Genomic DNA, 26,532 nt, shown 5'->3' with positions numbered 1-26,532 from the left:
ATGCTCAGCCGGGAGGCAGCCTGGCCTGCCCAGGAGGGACCTTCATCTCCGACCCTCTGGAGAAAGGCCTCTGATTCTGCTCTAAGGAGCAGCAGCTGAGACGTGCCCGCTGGCTCCCCGGTTTTCAGCAGGGATTCCTGTAACCTACTCAGACCACAAGCGCGAGGTCAAAGGTGAATCTGGGCAGGCCCCAGTGCTTCAGATGAAAGCCCGAGTCAACCGCCAGCTTTGCCCCTTTCATTAATGGCCCCTCAATTAAAGCAATTTTCCGTCCTCCCGGAGCTGAGCAGCTGCGTGCGCTCCAGAAGACGTAGCATCTCCTGAATGTCGGGGTGCTGAGTGAAGGGCAGGTCGTGCCAGGACCTGACACCCCCTCACGGCTCCCTGCTCTCATGGGAGCGTGTGGACTGCCCGAGTCGGTCTTCTAATTAAACCTGGCACTATTACAATGGAAAAGGAGATTTGGGAGTTGGCAGCGTGGCCCATAAACAGACTTTTATGTGCATAATTAAGCCGGTGCTAAGCATATGCTGGACCGTCTTTAATCAACTCGTGATTACAGTTACCAGTCAAAGCCCAAACGTCTCCAAAAGCCTCGATGCTGTTTATGTGCTGCGGTTACTTTAACATATCTCCTTTGATATACTTGGCATATCTTTGGACTCTTTTCTCCTGCTCTCATTTTCCTCCTTTTTTTCACATTCCCACCCTTTAGGAGAATTATTTACGAAAGAGGCAACTTGTGAAAAGAACTGTATGCCTCCATGTGTGCACAAACGATTCACACGTTAACACGCCCACGCCCACATCCACCCACAGAGTCAGGAGTGTTTTCTATACAAGGTTGTCAGCTGCCTTACAGGAACCTCACTGCAAAAAAACCCAGAGTGCTGTGCGCGGGCCCAAAGCCACGGGATGGATCTGGAGCCGTCACACATGACCCCGTGGGGGTAATCACGGAGCCAGGCCAGGCTGGGGGGACACCTCTGGGTTCCCATTGGGCATGCATTACACTCTGGAGCTTGAAAAGGGGTGCTAATTCATGGTTGATCCCAAAGCACTGAGCTTTGCTTAACACGTTGGACCCGTGAAACCACAACTGCAGAAATCACACAGGGTTTTTGCTGCAAAGCAATTTCTGCTAGAGGTTTTCCAAACAAAAGCTGTTGGATTTTTCAGAGAAACACACGATCGGATTCCATAGGTACTTCCAGAAAATAATGTTGGAAGGGTTGCCTTGTATGTTTCAGAATTCTGTCTCCTATCTGGGCACAGAGTACGCACCAACTGCCATGTAAGCTATAAAAGTCAAATGCCTTTCCTAAGCCTTCAATGCAGCTTAAGAAAAGTGTAGGAAGATAAGAATACACTGTTACGATGGCAGAGATGAATTCTGCTTCCCTTTAGCCCCTAAATGAAAATTGTGTAGCCTCGGCTAGTGCCCTATATATTATACATAAAATACTTATAGTCTAATTGGTCTGGTGGTATTTTACATTTATTTATTTTTCTAGCATTCTTCTATCCCCCTATTTCCCCAAATGTAAAGGTTTTCAATACGAAAGACGAGTAACATCATACAATTGCTATACAAATTCCAGGACAATTACTAAGTTATTATTTCCTAACTTACTGGGGAAAGTCTATTTTTCCCCTTGCTGGTAAAAAAAAAGAAAAAAAAGAAAGAAGCCAGAGTGAGATTAGTGGCTAACTTCACCCACCAGGAAACAAACAAGTCATTTTAACAGTAAGATGAAAACAATCTGTACCCTGTATCTGTGCTGTTGGCCCAGAAAAACGAACCCCGCTTACCTTGGACACAAAACATTCTGCTATGGCCACAGGGTCATTTTCACAGTTTTCCAAGTCTTGCAAAAGTTCACTAATAAACAAACAAACAACAAAGGAAATATTAGATTGGGGTTTTATGGTGGATGACATTTTATATACCTTAGATGCCTAAACATTTATATGGCCTTTACAAAGAATCATTTAATTGGTTAACTGAGGACCTGCTGTCATTATATCTGAGGCTCAGATAGGGACTTCCCAAGGTCATGAGGGAACAGGAATTTAAACTTTGGTCTGATCTGTAACTCTCCCACTCAGAGAGAAGCTCTGACCAGCATGTATGTCTTCCAGGAGTTTCTCACTGTCGCCGTGGGTGCCCACACACACTCATTCATTCATCAGACAGCGTTCCACGCACCAGGGACTGTGCAAGCACCGAGAGCAAATACATCAGTGAGCAAACCGAGATATGGTCTCTGGCTTGGGCCTCCTGGAGCTTGGAATGCATTGGAAGAGTTGGACATTTTACCACACTAACAAATATAAAATTTTAAACAAAGATTGTGCTCTAGAGGAAAGATATGCTAGGGAAGAAAAGGCCTTTTCTTAGATGTAAATTTATATTATTTTTAAATAACTTCTTAATTGAAGTAACAGCATGATATTTCATTGGGTAAAAAATAGCATAATTCAATTAACTAATTTTGCATAGTTGAATAAAATTCTACAAATGGAATTGCTGGGTCAAAGGGCATTCTCAGTGTAAAAATGCATTTCCATATTGCATTGCTGTATTAATGCATATTTTACTATATTGAGTGTTTATTTTAATTAGCTGTGCATTACATGTTTAATAACCTAAATAGCCTTGCGTTCTATTTCCCACCTTTGATTGCCACTATCTAGAAGCATGTTCCGCTGTAGCCGTGTCTGCTACATGTATTTCTAAACATGCTGAAGCTACATTTTCATTATTGTCAGTTTTGTGTGGTATTTACTTCTGAACTTCCCTAAACCTGCCCACCTCCCATCTTCTCAATGAGTTCTGTTATGAAATTTGATTAAAGTCAGAGCTTACATTTTTAGATATTATTACATTTTAAATATTATTCTCATGAGCCTTGCAGGACAACATAATTACATTTCCTTTCTTATATAACCATGTTTCCCCTGGAGTTAAAATTCTTTCTCTCTCTCTCTCTCTCCTTTGTGTCTAAGTACACACCACCAATTTATCAAACATTTCGCCAGAGTATAACTCTCATCTCACTGTGTGCAAACATCAGGTCACCTATTGGTGCCTTCTTTTCTGGTGACTACCTGCTGGTCCCCTCTGTCCTCTGCGGGGATCTCTCCCCAACACCATCCTGAGGACGCCCTTCACCCAGCGCCTGTGCTGGAAACCTTGTTTCTTAGATACCATTTCAGAGGTTTTTCTTTTTTAAAGGAAGCTCTCCCTAGGTGTCTGTTCTTATTTAAGGATGTAAAACCTTTGCTCTCCAAGGATGATATTGTCCTATTTTGGGGTTTTTGTTCCTGCTCCTTGGTTTCGGCTGAGCTCCTTTCTTTCTGATCACATCTGCTTCTGTCATTCATGTTTGAGGCTCTCGCCAAATATCCGGGATCTTCAAGTGTCCTTTTCTGTTTGCGGGTGAGACACCTCAGAGCTGACCGCAAACTTTGTGCAGAACAGCGCTCACTCCCAGGCAGTGCCTCTCAGCGACTGCTGTTAGAGCCGCCGCCTCCTCCTCCTCCTCCTCCTCCTCCTCCTCCTCCTCCTCCTCCTCCTTCTTCCTCTTCTTCTTCTTCCTCTTCTTCTTCTTCCTCCTCCTCCTCCTCCTCCTCCTCCTCCTCCTCCTCCTCCTCCTCCTCCTCCTTCTTCTTCTTCTTTTTAATATATTTTATTGATTTTTTACATAGAGGAAGGGAGAGAGATAGAGAGCTAGAAACATCGATGAGAGAAAAACATCGACCAGCTGCCTCTTGCACACCTCCTACCGGGGATGTGCCCACAACCAAGATACATGCCCTTGTCAGGAATCGAACCTGGGACCTTTCAGTCTGCAGACCGACGCTCTACCACTGAGCCAAACCGGCTTCGGCTGTTAGAGCCTTCTTACGCTCTGAAGAGATATTTATGTGGGTTCTATCTATTAGTATGCTCTATATTAAAAATTAAAACAATTTAAAAAAAAATCCACCAATTCACTTCATAATAAATATAATTATGTTAACATAAATTTCTGTGAAAAATAGATTTTATAAAACAAATAAAAAAATTAGCAAGAAGAGGAGATTTGTTTTAAATGTTTGCAAATCTCTAATGTCTACCTTAACCCAGATAGAATCTCATCTCTGCTTCTGCAGTGCAATCTGTTATCTTGGTTGAAGTATATAGAGGAAAGTCCCGCCTCACACACATGTGACATCAGGAAAGGGGGGAATATTTTAATAGCCTTTCAGATAAGTGGGGGTACCTCTCTTGGATAGTATACTGAAACTCAAGTCGTAGTTTCTTAGGGGTTTGTTGGAGTCTAAAAGTATACCAATGTGCTATTTACCATCACTTTGAAATCTATTGGTCTGTCTTGCACTTTGAAAGGATCTTTAACCAAACATGACTTCAGGAGAGTTCCAATTTGAAAATTCTTTCCTACTGTTGTCATAAACACATTTCCTTTGTAAGATTATTTTTAGTTTGGAAAATATAGTTCTGATATTTACATCAATATTTTTTTATAGGAGCATTTGAGATTTTGCTCCCTAGTCTATGTCATCAGTTTGGCTCAAATAAACTCTTATAAAAATTCCCCCCCAAAAAAACTTTTATAAAAAGATGGGTATGAGTAAATCGAAAACATTTGAAATGTAATCACTGGGATGGAGATAAAAGGTTGAAGAAAAAGAGCAGCTGACGAACCATGCTTCTGGCCCAGTGCTCCCATTCCCGGAGGATGCCGTGCTTTGGATGCGGGTTTTGTGTCCAGTTTTCAATACTAATCCTCTTTCTGGGCACAGGAGAATTTTGGGCAGAATTCATCACGTCACTTCTCACAGCTTAATATCAATAGAAACGCTCCTTGGCAACAGTTAACTCCTTGCGTTCAAAATGCCATGCTCATCAAGCTCTCCTGGCAGCTTTAATTTCATCTCCACAGTTGACTTGCTGGCAGCAGGAAGTGTCTTAGGGGACGGACCCACCCAGGCTCTGGGTAAAGCTCTCAGGTAAATGAATAACTGGCACTAATTGCTTAAGAGCCACAGACCTGGGAGTTCCTCAGACACCTTCCAGTCCCAACCCCTAATTTTAAGGTGAGGAAACCATGGCTCCTTAAAAAGGTGGTGGTGTACCTTCGGTCACACAGCTAACAATGAATGGCCACGGCTAGGGTTAGTGTCAGGGCTCTCAATGCCAGTTCTGTACTATATCATAAACACAGTGATGGAAGGATTTGTTTCCTGATTGACTTGAGAGGGCTGAGGGCTAGACTCTGCATCATGGTGCCTTCAGCACGGTGCCTGCCTACGTGGGAGGCCTTGTTTGGGTCACTTGGCCGCTCTCCTTTCCAACTCTCTTCTAAAATAGGATAAACACACAAAAAATGGGAACAGTGAGGAGGACGTAATGGGAATTCGCTCATTCTCTTGTCACCAGGACTATCATCCTAATATAGATGGCCCGCCACCTTGCTTGCTCTCCATTCAACATACGTAGTAATTACTGAAAGCCCCCCATGTCAGGCACTGTTACAGGCACTGGGATTAGAGAGTAAAGAGTGTAGACCAAGGCCCTGTCACATGGTGATGATGTTCTTCCCATCAGGGGTGATAGAGTTAATAACTGAATAACTAAGAAACACATTAAAAAAGAGACAACAAATGTTGGCAAGGATTGAGGAACTGGAACCTGTGTGCACTGCTAGTGGGAATACAAAATGGTGCCGCTGCTATGGAGAGCAGTACGGAGATTCTTAAAAAATAAAAAATGGAGCTACCATATGATCCACCAATTCCACTTTGGGATCTTTATCCAAGAGAATTGAAATGAGGATATTGAAGAGACATGAGCACTCCCATGTTCATTGCCAATTGTTAACACAAAGCCAAAGAAAATAATTAAATAACAATGAGTAAAGCTCAGAACAAACAAACAAACAAACACACACAAAGCCAAGATGTGGAAACAAGCTAAACGTCCATGAATGGATAAAAAAAAAACAAAAAACTAGAATGTGGAACATACATACAATGAAATGTTATTTAGCCTTTAAAAAATAAGGACATTCTGCAATATGTCCTAACATGTATGAAACTTGAGGACATATGCTACATGAATTAAGCCAGTCACAGGAAGACAAATACTGTCAAGATTCCACTTACATAAGGAATCGAAAATAGCCAGACTCCTAGAATGAGGTGGTAGAATGGTGGTTGCCAGGGGTTGTGGGTGTGGGAAATGGAGGAGTTGCTGGTCAATGGGAATATAGTTTCAGTTAAACAGGATGAGTACATCTTAGAGACCTGTAGTATAACATTGTACCCAAGTGAACAATAATGAATTATATACCAACAAATTTGTTAAAAGGGTACATCTCATGTCAAGCATTTTTAAAATATTTTTATTAATTTCAGAGAGGAAGGGAGAGGGAGAGAGAGATAGAAACATCAATGATGAGAGAGAATCATTGATTGCTGCCTCCTGCATACCCTTTACTAGGGATTGAGCCCACAACCCAGGTTTGTGCCCTGACTGGAAGTCAAACCCAGGACCCTTTAGTCTGTAGGCTGATGCTCAACCACTGAGCTAAACCAGTTAGGGCTCATGTGAAGTATTCTTACACAAAAAATCAAATATTAAAAACCATCTTGCTAAAAACAAATCCCTAAATGAAATTACAGGAGAAATTCACACACCATAGCATCTTATCACTTTATAAAAAATGTGAAAGTAATAATATGATATTATACTATATGATATGAAACAAAGAGGGTGACATGGTAGAGGGCACCAGAGGGTGGGTGAGGGTGGAAGGGTGTTGGAGTAGTCGTGGAAGGTGATACTTGAGCGTAGAGAGGACTATAAGAGAAAGACATTTAAGAAACTGGTGTGAGTCTAGGACAGAAGGAACTTGGTGAAGTACAGAAAGGAAGGATTGAAAGGAAGTGAAGTATAGAAAAGAAGCCCTGTGGCTGGGGTTTTATGAACAGCAGGGAGTGTGGGAAAGAGGTCCCCCTATAACATAAATGTGCCACATACTAAGGGTGCACAGAAGGGGCATGGGACATGGTATGGCAGCCATTGCAGACACTCCATAAAGACTGGAAGCAGGGCCGTCCCTCCAGTTACAGCCTCGCGGGGTGGGGCCTAGGTTTCTCATTGCATCAGCGCAACTAATGAGCAACTCCACGTGGACATTAGCAGGAAGGGGTGACTCACGAATTGTGTTTTGTTCTCAAAACTAAAACTAGAGTCATTCTCTATTCAGGTTTGGGGCATTTTCCCTTTTCCCTGAGTAACTGTTCCATATATTTTTCTCCTTTTTGAGTAGGGCTATAAAAAAGAAAATACGATTTTTTTTTTACTTGAGTTCAAGTTCTTGGTTTGGATGGGAAATTAGAGAAAACACTGTTCCCTTTTGCAGAACGTATTACCTACAAAATTTTCTCTGACCGCTGATGTGAACTTGAAGTTGGGAACAGTATTTTGACCTTGAAGTCCCTTGTGAAGGGACTGCCTCACACTGCACGAGATTCAGGAATGCCACCTCTCCCCTCCCGGTCTGCAATAGACTCAGCAGCCACCTCCCTTTCCCACCCACCTAAGTAGGTCATGGTATCACAGGGGCACATTTGGGAATGGAAAACCAGGTGAGATTAACAGTACTAAATGTGCCATTCATTTGACTGGTGCGTTAACACTGGCCTTGAAGTCTGTGGGTAAAACTATTTCTACCACTGAGCAGAAGTTAAAGACATTGTGGTGGCATGAAAATGCACCAAAAGAAAAGAGAACTGCTCCCACTTTTCCTTGTCTTATTGTGATCTGTATCCCACGATTCATCTTCTAAATTACATTTCAAGGGAGAAAAAAAAAAGCATGGCCCCAATCCTTTTTTGTTGTAAGATGTATGAGTATGGTATTTGCTCTGTGAAGCATTCACTAGCTCCTCCAGATAAAATTAATTGCATGTTCCTCAGAGTTCCCCAAGCATTTTGTTCACTTCTTGATTATAGGACTTACTGCCTCTGCTATCCATGGTGCCATTAATCTCTAAACCACTAGACTTAGCCCAGCGTTTTACACGCAGTAGTGATTTCACATAGGTATTGAAGATGAATTGAAGGAAAAAGGACATTTTTACTCCATCTTTTGAAGAAGGAAGGGAGCTCTGATGATTTTAATTTGCTAAAATATAATTTAAAGAATTCAATATGTAGAAATGGTTTCTATTTCCTCACTCCTTATTCTTTTTATATTTTATTTTTTTACTTTAGAGAGGAATGGAGAAGGAGAGACACAGGGAAAAACTCTGATGTGAGAGAGAAACATCAATCCATTGCCTCTCATATACACCCCAACTGGGGATCAAATATGCAACCTGGGTGTGTGCTCTGACCGGGAATCAAACCCACATTTTCATGTGGGATGACACTCCAATCAACTGAGCTAACCTAGCCAAGACTTCTCATTCTTTATTCTCAAAGATTCAAGTTACAGTTTAGAAAACTCTTTTCTATTCCAAGAGAGTGATGCTGTATATAGTAGTTGACATTTCTTCTTTAGTTAGCAGTGAAAAACAAAGTTTTAGGGGTTTTGGGGACAATTTAAAATGGGGGGGGGGAAAGTAGTGTGTGTGTGTGTGTGTGTGTGTGTGTGTGTGTGTGTGTGTTTTGACTGACCTACTTTCCTGACTATTTGAAGATTTCTTCCAGACACCAAACCAGAAACTTAAATATCTAAGATATCAAAGGGTTTAGGAGATAAAGGGAGATTTTGGCATAAAAAAGAAAACAAAAATGAAGTCTCACTGCGTTCTAAAACATTTCATGTTGGAATACTTATGAAATAAAATTTAAACCTAGTTATATGTCAACACTGAACAATGACAGTGCAAGGAAAGAATGATGTGCTATTGTCACTTATGAACATGAGTGAAAAAATTCTTTGAAAAATACAAACAAATCAAACTTATCATGGTATAACTATATAAAACATCATGATCAGGTAGGTTTATTCCAGTAATATATGTATGACTCAAATCAGAAAGCCTATTTATATAATTTACCACATTATGAATAGGAAAGAAGTCCTATGCAAATTTTCTTAGAGGCATATTAAGCATTTTATAAAGTCCAATATTAATTCATAATAATATCTTAGCAAAATAGGAAGAAATGTTTATCTAAATCCCAGAGTAAACATCACACTTATTGGTAAAACTGTTAAAGTATTCCTCCTAATGTAAAAAAAAGTTAGGAATGTCAACATCTAATCAACATTATGGGGTAGGACTTGGTCAAAGTAATAAGACAAGAAAAAAACATAAGGGGTAGAATTATAAAGGAAGACAAAAAATATTCTCATTTTTAGATACCACTGTCTGCATAGAAAAAAAAATCTATAAACCACTATTATAACTAATGGGAAAGTTTAGAAAGTCAGTTGGATACATTGTCAACATATAAAAATCAGAAGCATTACTAGATGACAATAACAGCCAATTAAAAAATAGAAAACTTTAAAATGGCATGTATGAAAATGATGGATAAATTATAAAACACTATTACAGAATATTTTAAAAGGCTTGATTAAAGAGATTATGTTTATGGATGGGATGACTCAATATTGTAAAGATGTCAATTCTGCCAAAATTAATGTATAAATTTAATGCAATTTCAAAAAAAATCCCAACAGAGTTCTTCATTGGGTACTCAGAGTCAAGAAAAGCTAAGCCAATGTTGAAGAAGAGCAATGTGGGCTTAATAATTAGGACATGTGATATGGGACAGGGATAATCAAATAGGCCAGCAAAACAGAGTACAGAGCCCGGCCACAGACCATGCATATATGCAAACCTGACCTGGAAAGAATGCAGAACTACCAATCAGCCTAGAGAGAGTGTATCTTCAACCTGTGGTGATGGGACCACTGGCTAGCCATTTGCCAATAAGAATCTGGTTTCCTAACATATACCATACATCCATCAATTTTAGTTAGATTAAAAATATATGTAAAGAGCAAGATTTTAAGGCTCTGTAGGAAAAATAAATTTATGAACTGAGAATAGGAGATAATTTTTTAAACACAACACAAAACCCACATGCTATAAAAAGTATATTTATTTAGTGTAGTCAAACTTATAAATTATATGACTTCTTTTCAAAGAAACCACAATGAAAGTTAAAAAAACAAGTCTCATACGAGGACATAATTTGCAGCTCACATAATCTACAAAGATCACCAGCCAGAATTCATCAACAACTCCTATACAACAACATGGAAAAGCAACATCCCGACAGACAGATAAGCAATGGATATGGGCCAATAAACAAGAAAAGATGTTGGGTCTTACTGTAATCAGCAAAAGGCAAAGTAATGTGTTCCCCCCAGTGGAATAGTACGCAGCAGTTAAAATAAACAAAGTAGAGCTATAAATCTTAAAAACGTTGAGTGAAAAAGATTTGTAAAAATTGACATACTTTATGCTATGTTTGAAATGACTAAAAGCATGTTATATAGTTTAAACAAATGCTTACACATATAGCCATGTCAACAAAATCATACTTGGGAATGAAACACCAAGTCTTGGATAGCAGTTACAGTTATAGTGACATATTAAGCCAGATTACACTGGCTTGCCATAGTGACATATTAAGCCAGTGATGTCTTGTTAGGAGCTTGAAATCTGCTGGGGTGGGAGTGTTTGCACCACAGGAATTGGCAAACACTGTCAATCGCAGGTTCCCCTCCCTTGTCCTCAGCCTGGAGAACTGGTTCACCATCACTGTGCCATTCTCCCCAGAGGGAAATGCAGTTGGGAGGAGTACTCATGGTGCTTCAACATTATTTGTAATGTTGTTATGGTTTAAAGAATTTCTAAAGCAAATACGGCACAAGGAAAGGCTTTGATAGAGCAGGGATGGTTCATGAGTGTTTATCATAGTACTTTATGCTTTTCTATATTTTGGAAATATTTCCTGAAAAGCAAAATCTAGTCAGTTAAAATGTTCAGGCCAATAAAAATGTCATTTCCTTTTTGGCCTCTTTAATTTTGAAGATTTAAAAACTTGCTTAGTTGGTCACAATAATATTATATGATGTTGAAAAACCTAGACCTGAACTAATAATAGAAACTTTAAAATTATTTCAAACCCCAACCATAGATTTGCTGGATAGTTGTCTCTTTGAAATCAACTGATGTGGGGTGGTTTATCATAAAGGATTCATAAGAGGCATTCACATAAAAAGTCTCATCCATACTCTTATTTACTAACCAAATATAATAGCAAAGACATCTGAGCTCTAAATTTAGACTCCAGATTTAAGAGAAAGAAAAAAGAAGTGAATAGGGAAATAATAGCATACACAACTCAACTGTAAAAGTTTAATAAGAAGATATTCTTGGAAATAATAATAATGAAATAATAATAACCTATAATAAAAGCATAATATGCTAATCAGACCTGACGTCCTTCCAGACATCCTTCCTTCCGGACAAAGCTGCAGCAGGCGGGGGCCTTGGCAGAGGCCCCCCGGCCGCTGCAGCAGTGGGTGGGGGCTGGAGCAAAGGCTCTTGCACAAATTTCATGCATCAGGCCTCTAGGCATAATAATAATAACAAAAATACCACCAATAGAGATTGGACAATTCAAAATAGGCTCGGCTGGGTTTCTAACTCTAGATCCTGAGGCAAAGAACTTCCTACACAGTACCGCTGATTCCTCACCTACAGGTGGGTACCCAGCCTCTAAGATGTGCATCTGGTCTCCCTCAGAGAGCTAAGAGGATGAAATGAGGTAATGCATGTGTAGGGGCTGTGTAAATGTGATCTGCAGAAGGGACAGGCACAAAAACGGTCATATAATTGTGTCACTGCATGGATGCCTCGCATATCATCCGGCACTCATTCACTCTGACTCGGGTTCTTTTGGACACAACTGACTTCCTCGCTGAGAGAAGGCCCAAGGGACGAGAACAGGGAAGCAATTCAGGGAAGCAATCTCAGCCTTCCAGCTGCTGCAGCCGGGGCTCCATGGCCAAGGTCCCATGTTGCCAACACAGGCGGCCACTCCATCTTGATCTTTCTTTACATGAAGAGACCCATGAAGATTTGAACTGCAGGGAGCGGAAAACCCTTCCCGGATCATGTCACTATGGGTCTGGAGTCAGAGAGGCCCAGGGGAGGCATGTGAGGGGATCATATACATGATGCTCTGTGGCCTCTGAAATAAGCATTAGATAAAGTCACTGCCATCAGCCTACAGCCAGACCACAGGAGGCATAGGCCAGCAGCTCACAGCATCTTGGCCTCCTCCCTCCTCCCTCCTCTCAGGTTCCAGTGCCATGGGTGGGTTCTGGAAGTCTTGAAGGGTTTTACCATGGGAGACTGCAACTTGGGGGTTGCTCTAATACCAACACATTCCATGAACACGTGGACTCTATATTCCCTAGCTCAGCTCTTTATTGTCCTTTCTCTATTTTCCTATTACTGTGTTTATTTGATCTAGATAGTGTTTCTCAACCATGGTGCACATTACAAACATCTGAGGGCCTTTTAAAACTGCTTGATGCCCTGACCCCACACCAGCCTAATTAACCATAATTTTGGGGGTAGAAGCTACCATACTTAAGAAAAAAAAAAAAAAAGAAAGAAAAAAAAAGAAAAAAAAAAAAAAGGCTTCCAGGTGATTCCCTCTACTGAGTACTCCAGGTCGAGAACCACTGTCTTGGAACATGCAAACTGGCTTTCAGAGTTTACTGAATTATACGACAGAGAGGTTGCAACACTGGTGTTGTTGACAGCCCAGGTTTTCAGATTTGAAGGATGAGTGGATGCAATTCAGTTGGCGCGTCTCCCAGAGGCCAGGCTGTGCTAGGTGTTAGGGCCTCACAGGTGGCAAAGGAGACGTGGGTCCTGCCCTCAAAGAGCTCACATAGGCCAATTTCAACACGAAAAGGGGTGATTTGTCATTTGCACTGGGGTTGAGTCACATGATGACAGGACACCGGAGAACTTCACAATGGGATTTACTATAACACAGTCAATGTCATCACTGGTTAATATGTTGGTGTTTCTTCTGTGTTGGCCATGAGCTAGGCTCTTTAGGTGGATCAGCTCCCTGAAGCTTCACAGTAACCATATGAGGTAGATATTCTTATGGTTTACATTCATTCATTCATTCATTCATTCATTCATTCCACAAAAGTTCGGATGCCCATATGGGCCAGGCCTTGGGCAGTAAAAAAACAACAACACATGGATCTCTGCCCTCAGGAGTGGGAAAAAAGAGAAACAAGAGATGTATCCTAAAAGCCAATCAGATTGTATGTTCAAAATTGCTGAATTCTGGGAGAGAAAGAAAGAGCAGAGCAAGTAAGGTGTGTGTGTGGGTGTCCAGTAAGTGCTTTGAGACAGAAAGAGTTGAGCAAAGACTTGAGCTGAGGATATTGTTTATTCTACTCTGGTAAAGACTCACCAAAAGATATATCCATGGCTCAGCTGAGAAGCAAACCCAGATACTCTGGAAACCATCAGTGGTTTACCTGCCAGTACCCGGTCTTCTAAAAAGTATCACACTCTGTTTTAATAACTGATGTTTGTCCAGCTCCTTCGGCTCTGTCTGCCTTGTTTTCTATGAACACGGTCTACCAGTAAGTCCAGTGGCTGCTGCATAGTAGGTACTTAATACACGTTTGAGTTAATTGATCACTTTTAACTTTCATTATTACTAAATATGAATTAATATATAAATAACTTCAAGTATTTATTGTGTGTTTATGGCATCCTGCCCACTCCCCAGCCAGAAGACATTTTCAGAAAGTGCAGCAGAGGTGGGACGCTCAGATGAAGCCAGCGTGGGTTTTCGGATGCTCGGTTCACACCATGGTGTGGAAGGAAGATGCCGCTGTTGTGTCAGGGCAAAAACAGGTCTCTCCTCTGAGCCAGGGGGATGGAGTGGGACAGGATATTGAGTAAATGCAAGACAAGAATACTTCCAGGGGGAAGACTTCATGGCATGAGAACCCACATGCTTTAAGAAGTCAAATCAGCGGCGGTGGAGATGTTCTCTTAGGCCACATTCACGTGGGAGACATTTATAATGTCCCGGTGTGAGAGCAATCTTCGGCGCATGGACTTACCTATTGAAGTGGTAGATATCCTGTATGTTTCCAAAGAGGGCTGATCTTTCTTCTGTCCCCAGAGGAAGTTTGGTTTGGTCCCTGATGCAGTCAAGGTAATCCTAGGAAATCAAGGGAAGGATGTCAAACATTGCTGTCCTTCTGCAAATCATCTTGAGTTTGTAAGACGTATCTTTCACATCAGTTTTAGGTAATTATTATACTAATGTGCTCCTTAACTCTACTATGAAAACACGGAGTCTCTCTTTTATTGATGATGATCATATTTAACATAGTCATAGAATGGGGATTTTTACCAAAGAGAGTGCCATCTACGTTAATTATCTACTTGCACCTCCAAATGTGGAGGTGGGAGTAGATAATATAATAACAAGTTACCAATTATAGATGGATAATATAATAACAAGTTACCAATTATATCAGAGTTCTGACATAAAAACATCACTTGATGTTTCCTTGAATAATATGATCTCATGCTATGGTCAAAGATACTCCAAAATTCACACAGTGAAAAGCCAGAAATACAGATCTTAAAATTTCTCATCATGAGAAAAATAATTTGTAATTAATGGATGTTAACTAAACGTATTGTGCTTAGTTAACACAGGGCATTAGTTAACATACCACAACACTATATATATGTTGTACACCTTAAATACATGTTGTATGTCAATTATATCTGTGTGTGTGTATGTGAATAATATCTTAATGAAACTGGAAAAAAGTGACAGAGTTGATTTAAACATAACCTTTAAATTAGAAAGAACTCAGTTGTTATAGAATTAAATTCTTCTCCAAATACCAATTTATACACACACACACACACTTTTTATTTTAAAGCACATAATTCAGGCTAACAGGCTATGTTAATGACCCATGGAAAACGCTGAAATGAATTTATTTGCTTTAACATCGAAATAGCTGCAAACAGAGCTAACCAGGGCTCAGACCACAGTGGGTTAAATGTGCGTGGTTAGAAGCTATTGGAACTGCTGAGAGAGGGAAACTCCTTCCCGCCCCCTGTGCTAAAGAGTTCATAGCCAAGCGGTCTCCGGTCACTGCTGAGAGAGGGAAACTCCTTCCCGCCCCCTGTGCTAAAGAGTTCATAGCCAAGCGGTCTCCGGTCTCCGTCCCCAGGCAGTGCTTGCAAAAAGAACCCAGTGGGAGGCAAGAAGACAATAAAGACAAAAGTGAAAACAGCTGAAACAACGTAAAATAAAAAATAAATACAATCCCCGGCCCTGGGCTGAACGATGTACCATGGCCTGCTACCAAAAGGCACAGGGGCTGCTGCAACACTGAGAGGAAGGAACGCTGTGAAAATCAGGCAGAGCGTGAAAACGCAGCTTCACAACCTCATTCCAAAGCCCAGGCCCAAACACAGCAGGACTTAAATGCAGCTAACAAAAGGGGAAACTGAAATGTAAGAACCATCAGATAATTGTTTCTTTTCTTTTAATAAGCCAGTCATTCTCTCTTGTACTTTATGTTCAGCAGATGAAAAACAGGCAGGGTTTCACCATTAACTTTCTCAGGAGCACATTTCTCAGTGGCATCAAATAACTTTTAAACATTTGAGTGTCTTAGCATTTAAGGTCATTGTCATGCATGAATCAATGTTCATATTTTTTTTAGAAACAAGCGTTGTGGTAAAATGAATATCTTTTCTTCTTAAGAAAGTGGATATCTCAGTAAGAAATTAAATTCACAAGGTTTAAGTGCAGTTGACATTAAAAACCCACAATACCAAGACCTGGTCTCCTTACTTTTATGAATGGAACAATTTTAAGAGGCTTATATATCCACACAGGATACAGAATTAGTATCAAATAAGAAAGGCTGAGGAAGTTAGAATTGATGTAATAGCATTTTGAACATGTGAAAACTAAACTACATTTCCTATAAAAAACCAAAACCGTTTGAAAACATGTATTCAAACGATATTTTCATAAAATTATATATGGAACATGGTCCCAAAGGATGGGCTAACATTTAACTTGTACAAAGTATTAAGCAACTATATTTGATAGTTGCTTAATACTTTGATCAACATTTAAAAATATGTTTTTATTGATTTCAGTCAGAGAGGAAGGGGGAGAGAGAGAGAGAAATATCAACATGAGAGAGAATCATCAATTGGTTGTCTCCTGCTCATTCCACACTGGGGATTGAGCCTGCAACTGAGGCATGTGCCCTGACCGGGAATTGAACCTTGATCTCCTGGTTTATAAGCTGACCCTCGATGGGCTTGATCAATATTTTAAAAGGACAAATTGTACACAAAATTAAGAAGGTAGAACTGGAGGATATGGATGGGTATGAAATTTAAAAAGTAAATCAGGAGACTGTGAATGGGCATGTTCAGCACCAAAAGGCAGGACGAAGGGAGGGTCAAAGGTGACGGACACATGCTCGCTCCATCTGGCTGGCTGCATTGGGATTTAATGAGAAAACGAACAATCCTTTTCCTCACTTCAAGTGCGAAGCTTGCTCATTTGCAGAAACCTGAGGCTGCATTCCTCATGTGAGGGAAAGATGGAGTTAAGGGGCTTGAAGAATTTCATCTGGGGAGAGAGACAAAGCACTGTGGCCCCCTTCCAACAGATGATGGCCCGTCGCCAACTGAAAGCATTTCAGAACTCCGGAGTCTGTGGTAGAGAAACTAGATTGTAAAAGCTGCTTGTTTTCTGAAATGGTTGAGAAAATAGATCGTTAAGAGTCCAAATTTTTGCAGGCCACTCTAGAAAACAGATCAAAGTCCTGTGGCCACAACTTGTTCCCCCTGCTGATCATAATTAAGTCTTTTAAATATGATACTTTAACCCTAAGCCAGTTCCTGAAAACTACTGTAGCATGCACTGCATGAGCAGCTGTAATCATCTGAGGCCAAAATGAGAGGTTTGCAGCTCCGTGATAATAACAGCTCATTCTGTGCTCAAATGACAGAGCCAGGACACCGAGAAATGTATTAGGGCCTGTCAGGCCACTTATTAATTTTATTGGCTGGGTGTTGGCTCCCACTGCTACCTTACTGTGAACAATGAAGGACCAACTTAAAACTTTTGCATTGAAAACAATTATTCTCCAAGAGGATCAATAATTTACTCTACTCTGGGGAGACACACACACATACCGCCCCCCCCCACACACACACTTTTCATCACTTGGATAATTTTGTTATAAAGTTTTAACTTTTGCCTAAAGTATTTCTTTTCCCACCAGAATATGCCTTTAAGATCTCCACCATGATGATATTTGTATATGAGTGTCCTCTCCTCATTAACTCTTTCATTCCTTGTAATGTCTATCATTGAAAACATGCGATAATCTAGTTTGGTGCTGTTGGAGGTGTGAACGAACAGGAGCTGGTTAAGCTGCCGGTGACGGATGTGCTGTAAGGTGAGTGCGGAAATTGAGAGGAAGCTGCAGAGACTTTCATAGCGTTCTGACAGGATGATGTATGTCGAGTCTCATGATAAGTTGGGACTTGTATTTTGAGTGTCTGATTCCTTCTATTTTAGTTTTCTACTAATTCTTGTTATTATTGCATTTTTCAAAAGTGTCAGTATGTGGCTGATTGGAAACCACACACACACACACACACACACACTCCTCATGATAGATAGGAAGAGAAGTCCTGGTCTGGGGAACCATCCAGCAGAGATGCTGTAGAAACTGGGGAAGAATTCAGATTCAAATTAAAAAAGGTTCCATTCATAAATCCTGCTCACACTTCAAAATTCTACATACCAATTAAAAAAAATTTTTTTTAAATTTTATTTTAGAGAGAGAGAGAGGGAAAGATAGAAACATCAAGCACGCCCCCTACTACTAGGGATCAAGCCCACAATCCAGGCATGTGCCCTAACTGGGAATTGAACCATGACCTTCTGGTTCATGAGTTGATGCTCAACTGCAGAGCCACATCAGCAAGACCTACCCACTGACTGTATGGTTTATTCTTTTCTATCTCCTTCCTGTTGTTAGCATATCCAAATCCCAAGACTTTTGCTGTAACTTCTCCTTAAGACTTGTGCCTTTATTTTGGTTTTATCACCTTTTCCAGAAACGATTCATATCTTTATTTGACAGCCTGCCTTCCAAGTGCCGTGTTACACTGGGCGCCATGGATACCACCATAGCTGACACGCTTTACAGTTTGAAAGCACATTCAGATTCATTCGTACAAGTATCCTCCTTTCCCCCTTTTTCTGAGGACACAAGAATGCATGCCAACTGCTGTTTTACAAGCTAGGAACTTGAAAATGAATAAAACATGATCCCTTCCCCCAAGGGGCTCCCTGTGTAGCTGGAAGACAAGTGTAAACAAATAAGTCCCATACAGTGTCAGGCCACACCACTGGGAAGCACACAAGAGTGTTCCAGGGCAGGGAGAGGCTCAGAGAGGGGGTGCCGGGGGAGCGGGGCCTTTATGGATGGATGACCAGGACGCTGCAAACAGAGAAAGGAGAGGAAGGAGATGACTACATCCAGGAAGATAGAAAAGCGTGAACAAAAGCACAGGGTAAGGAGTGCGGGTACAGACAGGACACTGAAAGGGGCCGAGAAGAGTTAGAGGGGGCAGGGCACGTGCCTGCACACAGAGACCCCGAGGCGGGGCTGTAAGGGGAGACCAGGCCGGAGTGAGGTCAGGACCGATCTTGGAGAATCTTCCACACTCTGTGTGGGTGGGTGGTGCAACCTCTGAAGGATGTAAGGAGGCTAAAGGCCACCCAGCATCGGGGTGGGCTTTCAGGAGAAGGGCTTCTGGGCTCCCCTCTCTCCTCTCACTTCCCACTTGAAGGATGAGGGGTGTTGTTCCCTGGTTCCGTCCACCGGGACAGGCAGTGAAGGAAAAGGCAGAGAGACCAATCCTGTCTCCTCTGCCACATGGCTGCTCCCTCTGGGAGAAGGACTGACCAGCTTTCTCTTTCCTTCTGATTTTCTTCCCAGGTGGCGGGTGAGGCCGAGCAGGACGCTGTCTTGCAGCTGGGGCTGCAGAGGCCTTGGCAAGGCAGTGGCAGGCCTTTCTGGAGAGCTGGTACCCTCTGTGCCCGCCCTCCTCACACCCAGATACAATGCTGAGACACCTCTGGGGATCTGCAGTGAAAAGGAGACAAGGCGTATCTTCTGGGCTCGCTCATCTAGATAGCAGGCAGCTCGAACTCCCGCATCTTGTTCTTGTTAGGGCCTTAGCTTCCAGCCATTGTCCTCTGCACAGGTAGAGCCCTCAGGGACCATTGTCACAGGCCCCTGCCCACACCCACACTTGCACTTTTTCTTCCCACTCCTGAGCAATCTGAAGAGGAGCGATGGTGGTTCGGGGTAAAGGCAGTACATCAGTTTTGGACACGAGAAGACTGTGGCCACGGTAGGGCACCGCCCTAGGAAGGGTTTGTCGGCATAGGATTTGGGACGGAGAACAGGCAGTTTGCTCGGAGAGCTCTGTGGGCAGGTGGGAGGGACCAGCTGTGCAGCTTTGGGCTCCGTCTTATGCAGCCTTGAGAGATGATGGGACCAAAGCACTTTCCCAGACTCTGGGATGCAGGATCATGGCAAGTGTCTGGCGAGGAGGAAGCAGTGGTAGAGAATCTCAGGGCTAGTGAACTGCAGCCTCGGAGGGGTGGGGATCAGCAGGTCACAGCACCCCCAGGGAGTCTCCCTGGGCAGAGAGAACACCAAAAAGCCCTTGCGAAGAGAATCAGCCAAGCAAACTCAGAGCTGCAGGGCATGGGAAGCACAGAGAGCTGTGGCGCACCCTGTGCGGGGATTGCACTCTTAAGTGGAGAGGTGGTGAGGAGCCTTATCGGGTTCCAAGGATCCTGGAGCATAGAGCCTGACACGCACTTTCCACCTCTTCCAGAAAGCCTCAGGGAAACTGAAGGGGGAATAGAATTCCAGTCCAGCGAGAGAGGTGCAGACTGATTTGGAAGTGGGGTAATAGAGTCTAAATTTTGAGATGTTGGACTCTAAAGGGAAGAGAGTGGTGGGGCAGTAACTGGGAAAGATGTAGCACCAAGGAGAATCAGTCAATTGAAGCATCTATCTGTCCATCTATCCATGAATATATTCATGCATGCATGCATGCATGTATGCATCCATCCATGTATCCATCCATCCATCCATCCACCCACCCATCCATCCATGAATGGACAGGCTGGCTGGTGTAGGGAAGGAGAAGGTGGAGGGAGGAAGCCTGGCATGACAAGAGGGAAATAAGTAGCAATGATGACACTGAAGAAGACAGAAGGTTACATCAGAGCTGAGGTGAAGGGACGAGAGCAGTGGAGACAGAGAGACAAGCCCCTCTCCTGGGAAGTCTGAGCAGGGGGCACGTCTATTTGCGTGGGCAGAGGCTGGTCACATTAGCACTGGCCAGCTTCACTTTACGCTGGAGAAAACCAAATCCTAACAAGTCAGAGTACTGGACTGCCCTAGATGTTCTTCTCCAGAGGTGACTGGTGAATACCTGATTCTGGGTTATATTCTAGGGCAGTAGTCGGCAAACTCATTAGTCAACAGAGCCAAATACCAACAGTACACTGATTGAAATTTCTTTTGAGAGCCAAATTCTTTAAACTTAAACTATATAGGTAGGTACATTGTTATTAACTTAATTAGGGTACTCCTCAGCTGGCCTTTGCTAAAAACTCAAGGAGCCAAAGAGCCACATGTGGCTCGCAAGCCACAGTTTGCCGACCACTGTTCTAGGGCATACTTATATCTTTCAAAAATGAGACTTTAGGCTTGATTCATAACATTCCCCCCCCCCCCAGTCAATGTATATGAATACACATAATGCTTAAATGTAAAATGTAAATACAGTTCTTTCTCATTGTTTACAATGGCTGCATTGTATGGAATGTACTTAAAGATTTTGGCAGGCACATCCTATGTGTGAGTATGTGTGAAAGGGGCATTCAGAAATGATTAAGACATGATCCCTGCTCCTCCAGGTGCTCACACAGAGGAAGGGAGAAAGACATGGGAAAGAAGTCACACTGCAGCCGTGTGCTGGAATTATTTACAATGTGGGAGAGTATAGAAGAACACATTTTTCAAATGAAAGAAACCTTTATCTCTCTCCCAAATAAGCCCCTAACCAGGGTTTATAGTAAAGTTTCCTGCTGCGGCCTGCAGATAAGGTATCCGAAGTCTGATCTCCAAGTTAATCTCTCTTCTCTCTCCACATCCACATCCACGGGGGAGGAAGGTGCCGCCAAAGACAGTGGGTGAAAGTTGGGGGTCTCCGGCCACGCCCTCGGCTGGAAACAAAAGCTCTGAGTGTGGGAACAATGTTTTCCCCGAGTTAATCTAACAGTAGCCCCCACACCACAGGGCACTGGGCTGAAAATACAATATGTCATCAACGGGACAAAATCTCTCCGCCAGCATTGTTGGGGTGTGGAGACAGGGCCCCGGAGACAGGAGGAGGAAGGGGAGAACAATTGGGGTGGGGAGGAGGGGGGAAGAGGTGGAGGAAGCAAAAGAGAGTGGAGGGAGAGATGGAGAGGAAAGAGAAGGAAAAAGAGAGAGGAGGAAGAGGAAAGATCAAGTGAGAGAGAGAAAGAAAGACACACACACATTTGAGAGAGAATGGGGAGGGGGAGTGGGAGAGAGAGAGAGAGAGACAGACCCAAATAAAGTGAAAAGCAGCCCCTGTTGCTGATACATCAGTTCTCATTCAGCTTTCCTAACTGATGGCAGAGAGGCTGATCTTAGCGGGCGATACCTGGAAGTCAGTGCTGACGGCTCTGACATGCTGCAGTAAGAAAATAAAAAGTAAGGAGGTTTCGGCCTCATTTACCTTCTACCATCCTTTCAATACAGAAAACATCAGGAAAAAACGCCCGGAATGGCCTTCTCGTTAAGCGGTGACAAATGATACGTGTGCCTGTTCAGTCACCTCACTGTGTCCCATCTTCCCTGGGAGAAGGGCCAGTGTCCTCTCAGGAGGGACCGGACAGCTAGGCCTACAGGGAGGATGGGGCAGTTCTTCCAGAAAGAGACACTGGGGGACGGGCGGGGGAACTGGAATTCTGTTAAAAACAGCAATGACGAGCAGAAGGAGCAATAATAATCTCTGCTTGAAGATACTTGGGAATCTCTGGTTTCCCTCAAAGACTATAGGCAGACACTGTCTGTGAGCTGGCAGTCCACATAAAAAAACGGGATTGGCATTCCTTTGTTAAAGCTCTTAACACAATGGGGGGGCCCCATTTTCCCACACTTCTGACCACTGTTACAGAAACCAATTGTCTTTATTTACCTCCTATTGGTATCCGGAGGAATCATTTGATGAATGCAAATTTAAAGAAATCTACAAAAGCGTTACAACAATTAAAAAGAAGTTTCGTACAAAGATAACACTAAAATTAATCTCTTCTCTTGCCCTTAGTTATAACAATGAGAAGATTTCTTAAGAGTCTCTTCTATAATAACGTAGCAGAAAAAAATTTCAACTGCTTTGCTAAATATTTTAAAACTTGGTGCTTATAGATTTCCTAGGCAAAGGAGAGGTGGGCACTCCCCGCCACACCCCACCACACACAGAGGTCCGAGGCCTCTGGAAACACCTTTCCATGCTTGTTTGAAACCTACCATTGCTTTTTCCTTGCATCTTTAATCTTGTCATCATTTCTAGCTACCAGAAAGGAAAAAAAAGTAAGTCTATTTGGGATAATCTCTGTGCTTACTAAATGCACAAAAATGTAAAATATGTTTAAACCTTCAAAATGGGAAGCCAGAGAGTTTGCCAGAACCTTCCAGAATAAAGCCTGCAGCAGGCTCCTTGTGGGCCCTAGGAGATAGAGAGTGAAGGAGGTTTATCAACCTCCTCTTTGAGAATGAGCCTTCCAGAGGCCCCGGGATTCACCAACGCTCCCTCTATGTCTTCCTCTTTCAAAGGGCAGGGACCTAGAGTGACTTTCTCCCTCTCACTCCCCAGGCCCCAGGGCAGGTAAGGAAGCAGCCAGATACCATTAGGACTCTAACCGGGAGGAGCAAAGGGGAAGCCTGCGGGGGTGGGGTGGGGGGTGGGTTGTAGGGCTGTGATGTCCTGGCAAAGCGTTAAGTACCTGAAAATGAGAAACTGATTTGTCTCAATGATAATCATGCTGCTGCTGGTGTAATTGGGAACATGGTAATTAAGGAAAATTAAATAAAGCTCAAAGGGTTTTGTCTATGGGAAAGAAACTAGAAGATCAGTAAAACAAATGTATAGTATTATCATCTGAAGTTTAATTCCTCTTCACTGCTAGTTATTACTACCATCACCTACCAATAAATAATAATAATATTATTATTATTATTATTATTATTTATTGGTAGGCACTGAGCTCCCTGCTTTATATGCATTATCTCATTTAATCTTCACAGCAACTTTAGGAGGTGGGTCCCATTATTAATCCCATTTACTGGCAGCTTAGGAAGGTCCCATGTCCCTCCTTCCCCCCCCAAGGTCATCCAGACAATGAGCTACTCGGTTGTATTCACACCAGGAGCAGCTGCCTATGGCCTGGGCTCCGAAACCCTGCTCTACGGCTCCCAAGGTTTAGTCCTCAAAGCAGGAGGAGCGTTTGCTGCTCTGGGACTACGTGTGGTACTTAGCAGGTGCAGGGTAGGCGCCCACCAAAGATGACAGCGCTCTCTGACCTGCACCTCCGTGGGCCAGGATCTCCACTGACCGTGTGAATGGGTGTGTGTCCATCCACATGCTGAACCTGCTCCTTCCTGTTTTCATCAACCATCGGCCAGCCCGCCAGCCAGCGGTCAGCCACCTGCCCTCTTACTTCCCAGCTGCCTCAGGCCTTCCCATCCCAGGCTTCCTTCCTGCCTCCCCTCCCGTGCTTGGCTCTCTGCTCCCTCAGGTATCACCAGGTGGGTCAGTGTGGGTTCTCTGTTTGCATGACTCTCTCCATGTAGCCTTCCCACAGGGCCCCCTTTACCAAACCAGGAGCTGGGAACCGCTGCCAATGGATTCTTCCTGCTCTCCTGGCACTGGGATACCAGTAAGTACCTACAAGAATGTACAAGACCGAGCGCCTGGGAAGCAGGACAGGTGGGAGCCACAGGGTGAGGGGTCGCTCTGAAGTGGAGATCAGTCAGAAAGGAGGAGAGACTGGAATGAAAGGATGAAGGCCCTGCTGAGGAGAGCACCCTCTCAGCAGCTTCTTTTACCGCCTCCCTTGGAGCCTGGACCAGGAGCAAACTTGTAGGAGAGCTCCTGGCACGCCCTGTGGGCACAGCCAGTCTGGGTGCTACCAGCAAGGCTCTGACGTCTCCACTTGGGTACACTGGGTCGAAAAGCCTTCACTCAACATCAAAATGTGGTCACTGATTTCTGCAGCAAAAAGACTTCCGGTTCACAGATCCCCATCACCACCCACACTTCACCTGAGGCCTCTTCATTCAAGGTCACCAGCAGTTTGGAAATAAGGACCCCAGATAATGGCCCGTTACAACAGGCGCAGACACATGTTCCCACATACACATGCCAGTTACTGCATCCTTGACTTAATCACTCACTGGACAGCAATGAACTTTATGGCTATGTAATGAGTTGGGACACGTTCTAGCCTCTTTTCTTCCTGAGACTGTAATACAGTTCGTCCTCATAGCAATTAGCCTGTATACAGCAGGTGCTCAAGACATGACAGCTATGAGACAAGGCCTTAGGGACAAGAGCTGAGTGCTGTTTGTGCTGACTTACTTGGAACTCTAACCCTGAAACAGAATGAAGTTTCAACCTGGACAGCATGAATGGGCGAGAGGAAGAAGCTGGAAGACATTAGCTGACTTCCCATCTACTGAGTCACTTTGATGATGACCCTCAAGGTCAAGCTATTCTACTTGGAACTTGCAACGCCATGAGGCTGTATATATTAAAATAAAGCCTCTACACAAAGAGGACCTTAAGTGCGGATGAAAGTGATTATACTGTGGGGGAATTAGGTAATCCCGAGCTAAATATGGAAATGCATAGGCTAAGCTGTTCCGTTCATTGTACTGAAAACAATGAGTCGCCCCCGGGGACACATCTTGGGGCTCCTCTGGTTATGCTCTTGTTGATCTCATCACAATAAGATCTCAACCAGAAGTTATTTATTGACACAACCAGCCGAGGGCTTGGGGAGCCAGGGGCAGCCAGGATGGGCATTGTCCAGAGGGTAAACTGAAGTGGCCAGTGTGATGGGAAGCTCCCTAGAAACTCAACCTCAAAGAGCGCTGGCCTCCTGAGTGGGGCCAATCAAAGATTTCCTGGAGGCTGGGGCCCAATGTGCGGCCACAGAGTGAAATGTGTGAATTGAAGAAAACTCTTTCCTCTCTCTGAAATCCAAAGCACAACGTTTACGGTCATCTTGTTACTTACAGCAGAGAGGAGGCAGAGGCAGAGGCAGAGGTGTAGAGAGGTAGATGCAGATAGATGGTTCACAGTTTCCATAAGTGACCTTTCAACAGATTAGAGAGGTTGGATTTCTACAGCAGCAGTTTTACAATCTGAAGGGAAGTACACTCCATGATTGTTCTTGAAAAAGATGCAGGTCCCACTGCAGGAAACTTCTCTCCCAGGACTTACCTGGGGACAGAGCAGGCCCCCGGGGACAGGGCAGCGGGCTCCTCCTGGAGGCTCCGCTCCTGTGCCGCTCAATACAGGGCGGTGGGAACGGACAGCCTGCCAAGCAGGCACCTGGGCCTGAGAGCGGGTTATTGAACGTGTGAGACCGCCCTGTGTCTGCTGCTAAGTAGGGATGTACAACTGCCCAGGTCCCATCTGCCTGCACGGGGTTAAATGACAAGGTGCGTGCAAGGGGCCCTGCGCAGTGTGCCCAGCTAGTAGTGGGGCCTGTGCGTGGCCATCTGTGCCCCAGGTTCCTCCTCAGTGGAGTGGGGAAACAGCCAGATTGGAACCTCTGTTTGTTCAAAAGCAAATGAATTCTATCTGCACACTGACAGATGAGTTCTCTGCCACCTTCTCCTGCCATAGGAAGGCTAAGGATTGAGCGGCTTATTAGCCATCATCCTTGGGACAGGTCTGAAGACTGTCAGGGGACATGCATTAACATACCCAGGACACTCGAGAGGTTCCCAGATGTTGGCCCCTCACCTGCTATGTCCCATGGACAGTTAATCCTGCCAGTCCCCCTCGCTTTCTTTCAAAACTGACCCTCCTCTCATTTCCCATGGGGACCACTGCAAGGACACCCCAACGAATCCCCCTACTGTGTGTCCCGCCAGCTCCAACTTTTCAGGAGAATCTGGTGTGAGCTTTCTAACACTTGGATTTGATGTATGTATTCTGCATAAATTCCTGCCCTGACTCCTCACGGCCTTCAGCTCAAGGGAGGCCCTTCAAGCCTTGCATCCCTGTCTACCTTTCT

The 26,532-nt window shown here is 43.5% G+C and overlaps 1 protein-coding gene across 3 annotated transcripts in view; it reads right to left on the bottom strand.

Moving 5' to 3' along the window:
• Positions 1–26,532, bottom strand: part of PLEKHG1 (pleckstrin homology and RhoGEF domain containing G1) — a 188,727-nt gene that overhangs the window by 36,053 nt on the left and 126,142 nt on the right. For all 3 annotated transcript variants that reach the window (XM_084890127.1, XM_084890126.1, XM_084890125.1), the window contains 2 exons: positions 14,153–14,253; positions 1,813–1,882 (listed from right to left, as the gene is read on the bottom strand). In XM_084890127.1, coding sequence (XP_084746253.1) covers positions 1,813–1,882; positions 14,153–14,253 — 171 coding nt within the window. The remainder of the gene's footprint in view (positions 1–1,812; positions 1,883–14,152; positions 14,254–26,532) is intronic.

This window comes from Pipistrellus hanaki, assembly GCF_964339955.1.
Source record: "Pipistrellus hanaki genome assembly, chromosome: 7".
NCBI classification, from domain to species: Eukaryota; Metazoa; Chordata; class Mammalia; order Chiroptera; family Vespertilionidae; genus Pipistrellus; species Pipistrellus hanaki.
Note: the sequence above shows the minus strand (reverse complement) of the source record. Positions and strands in the feature narration are given on the sequence as shown.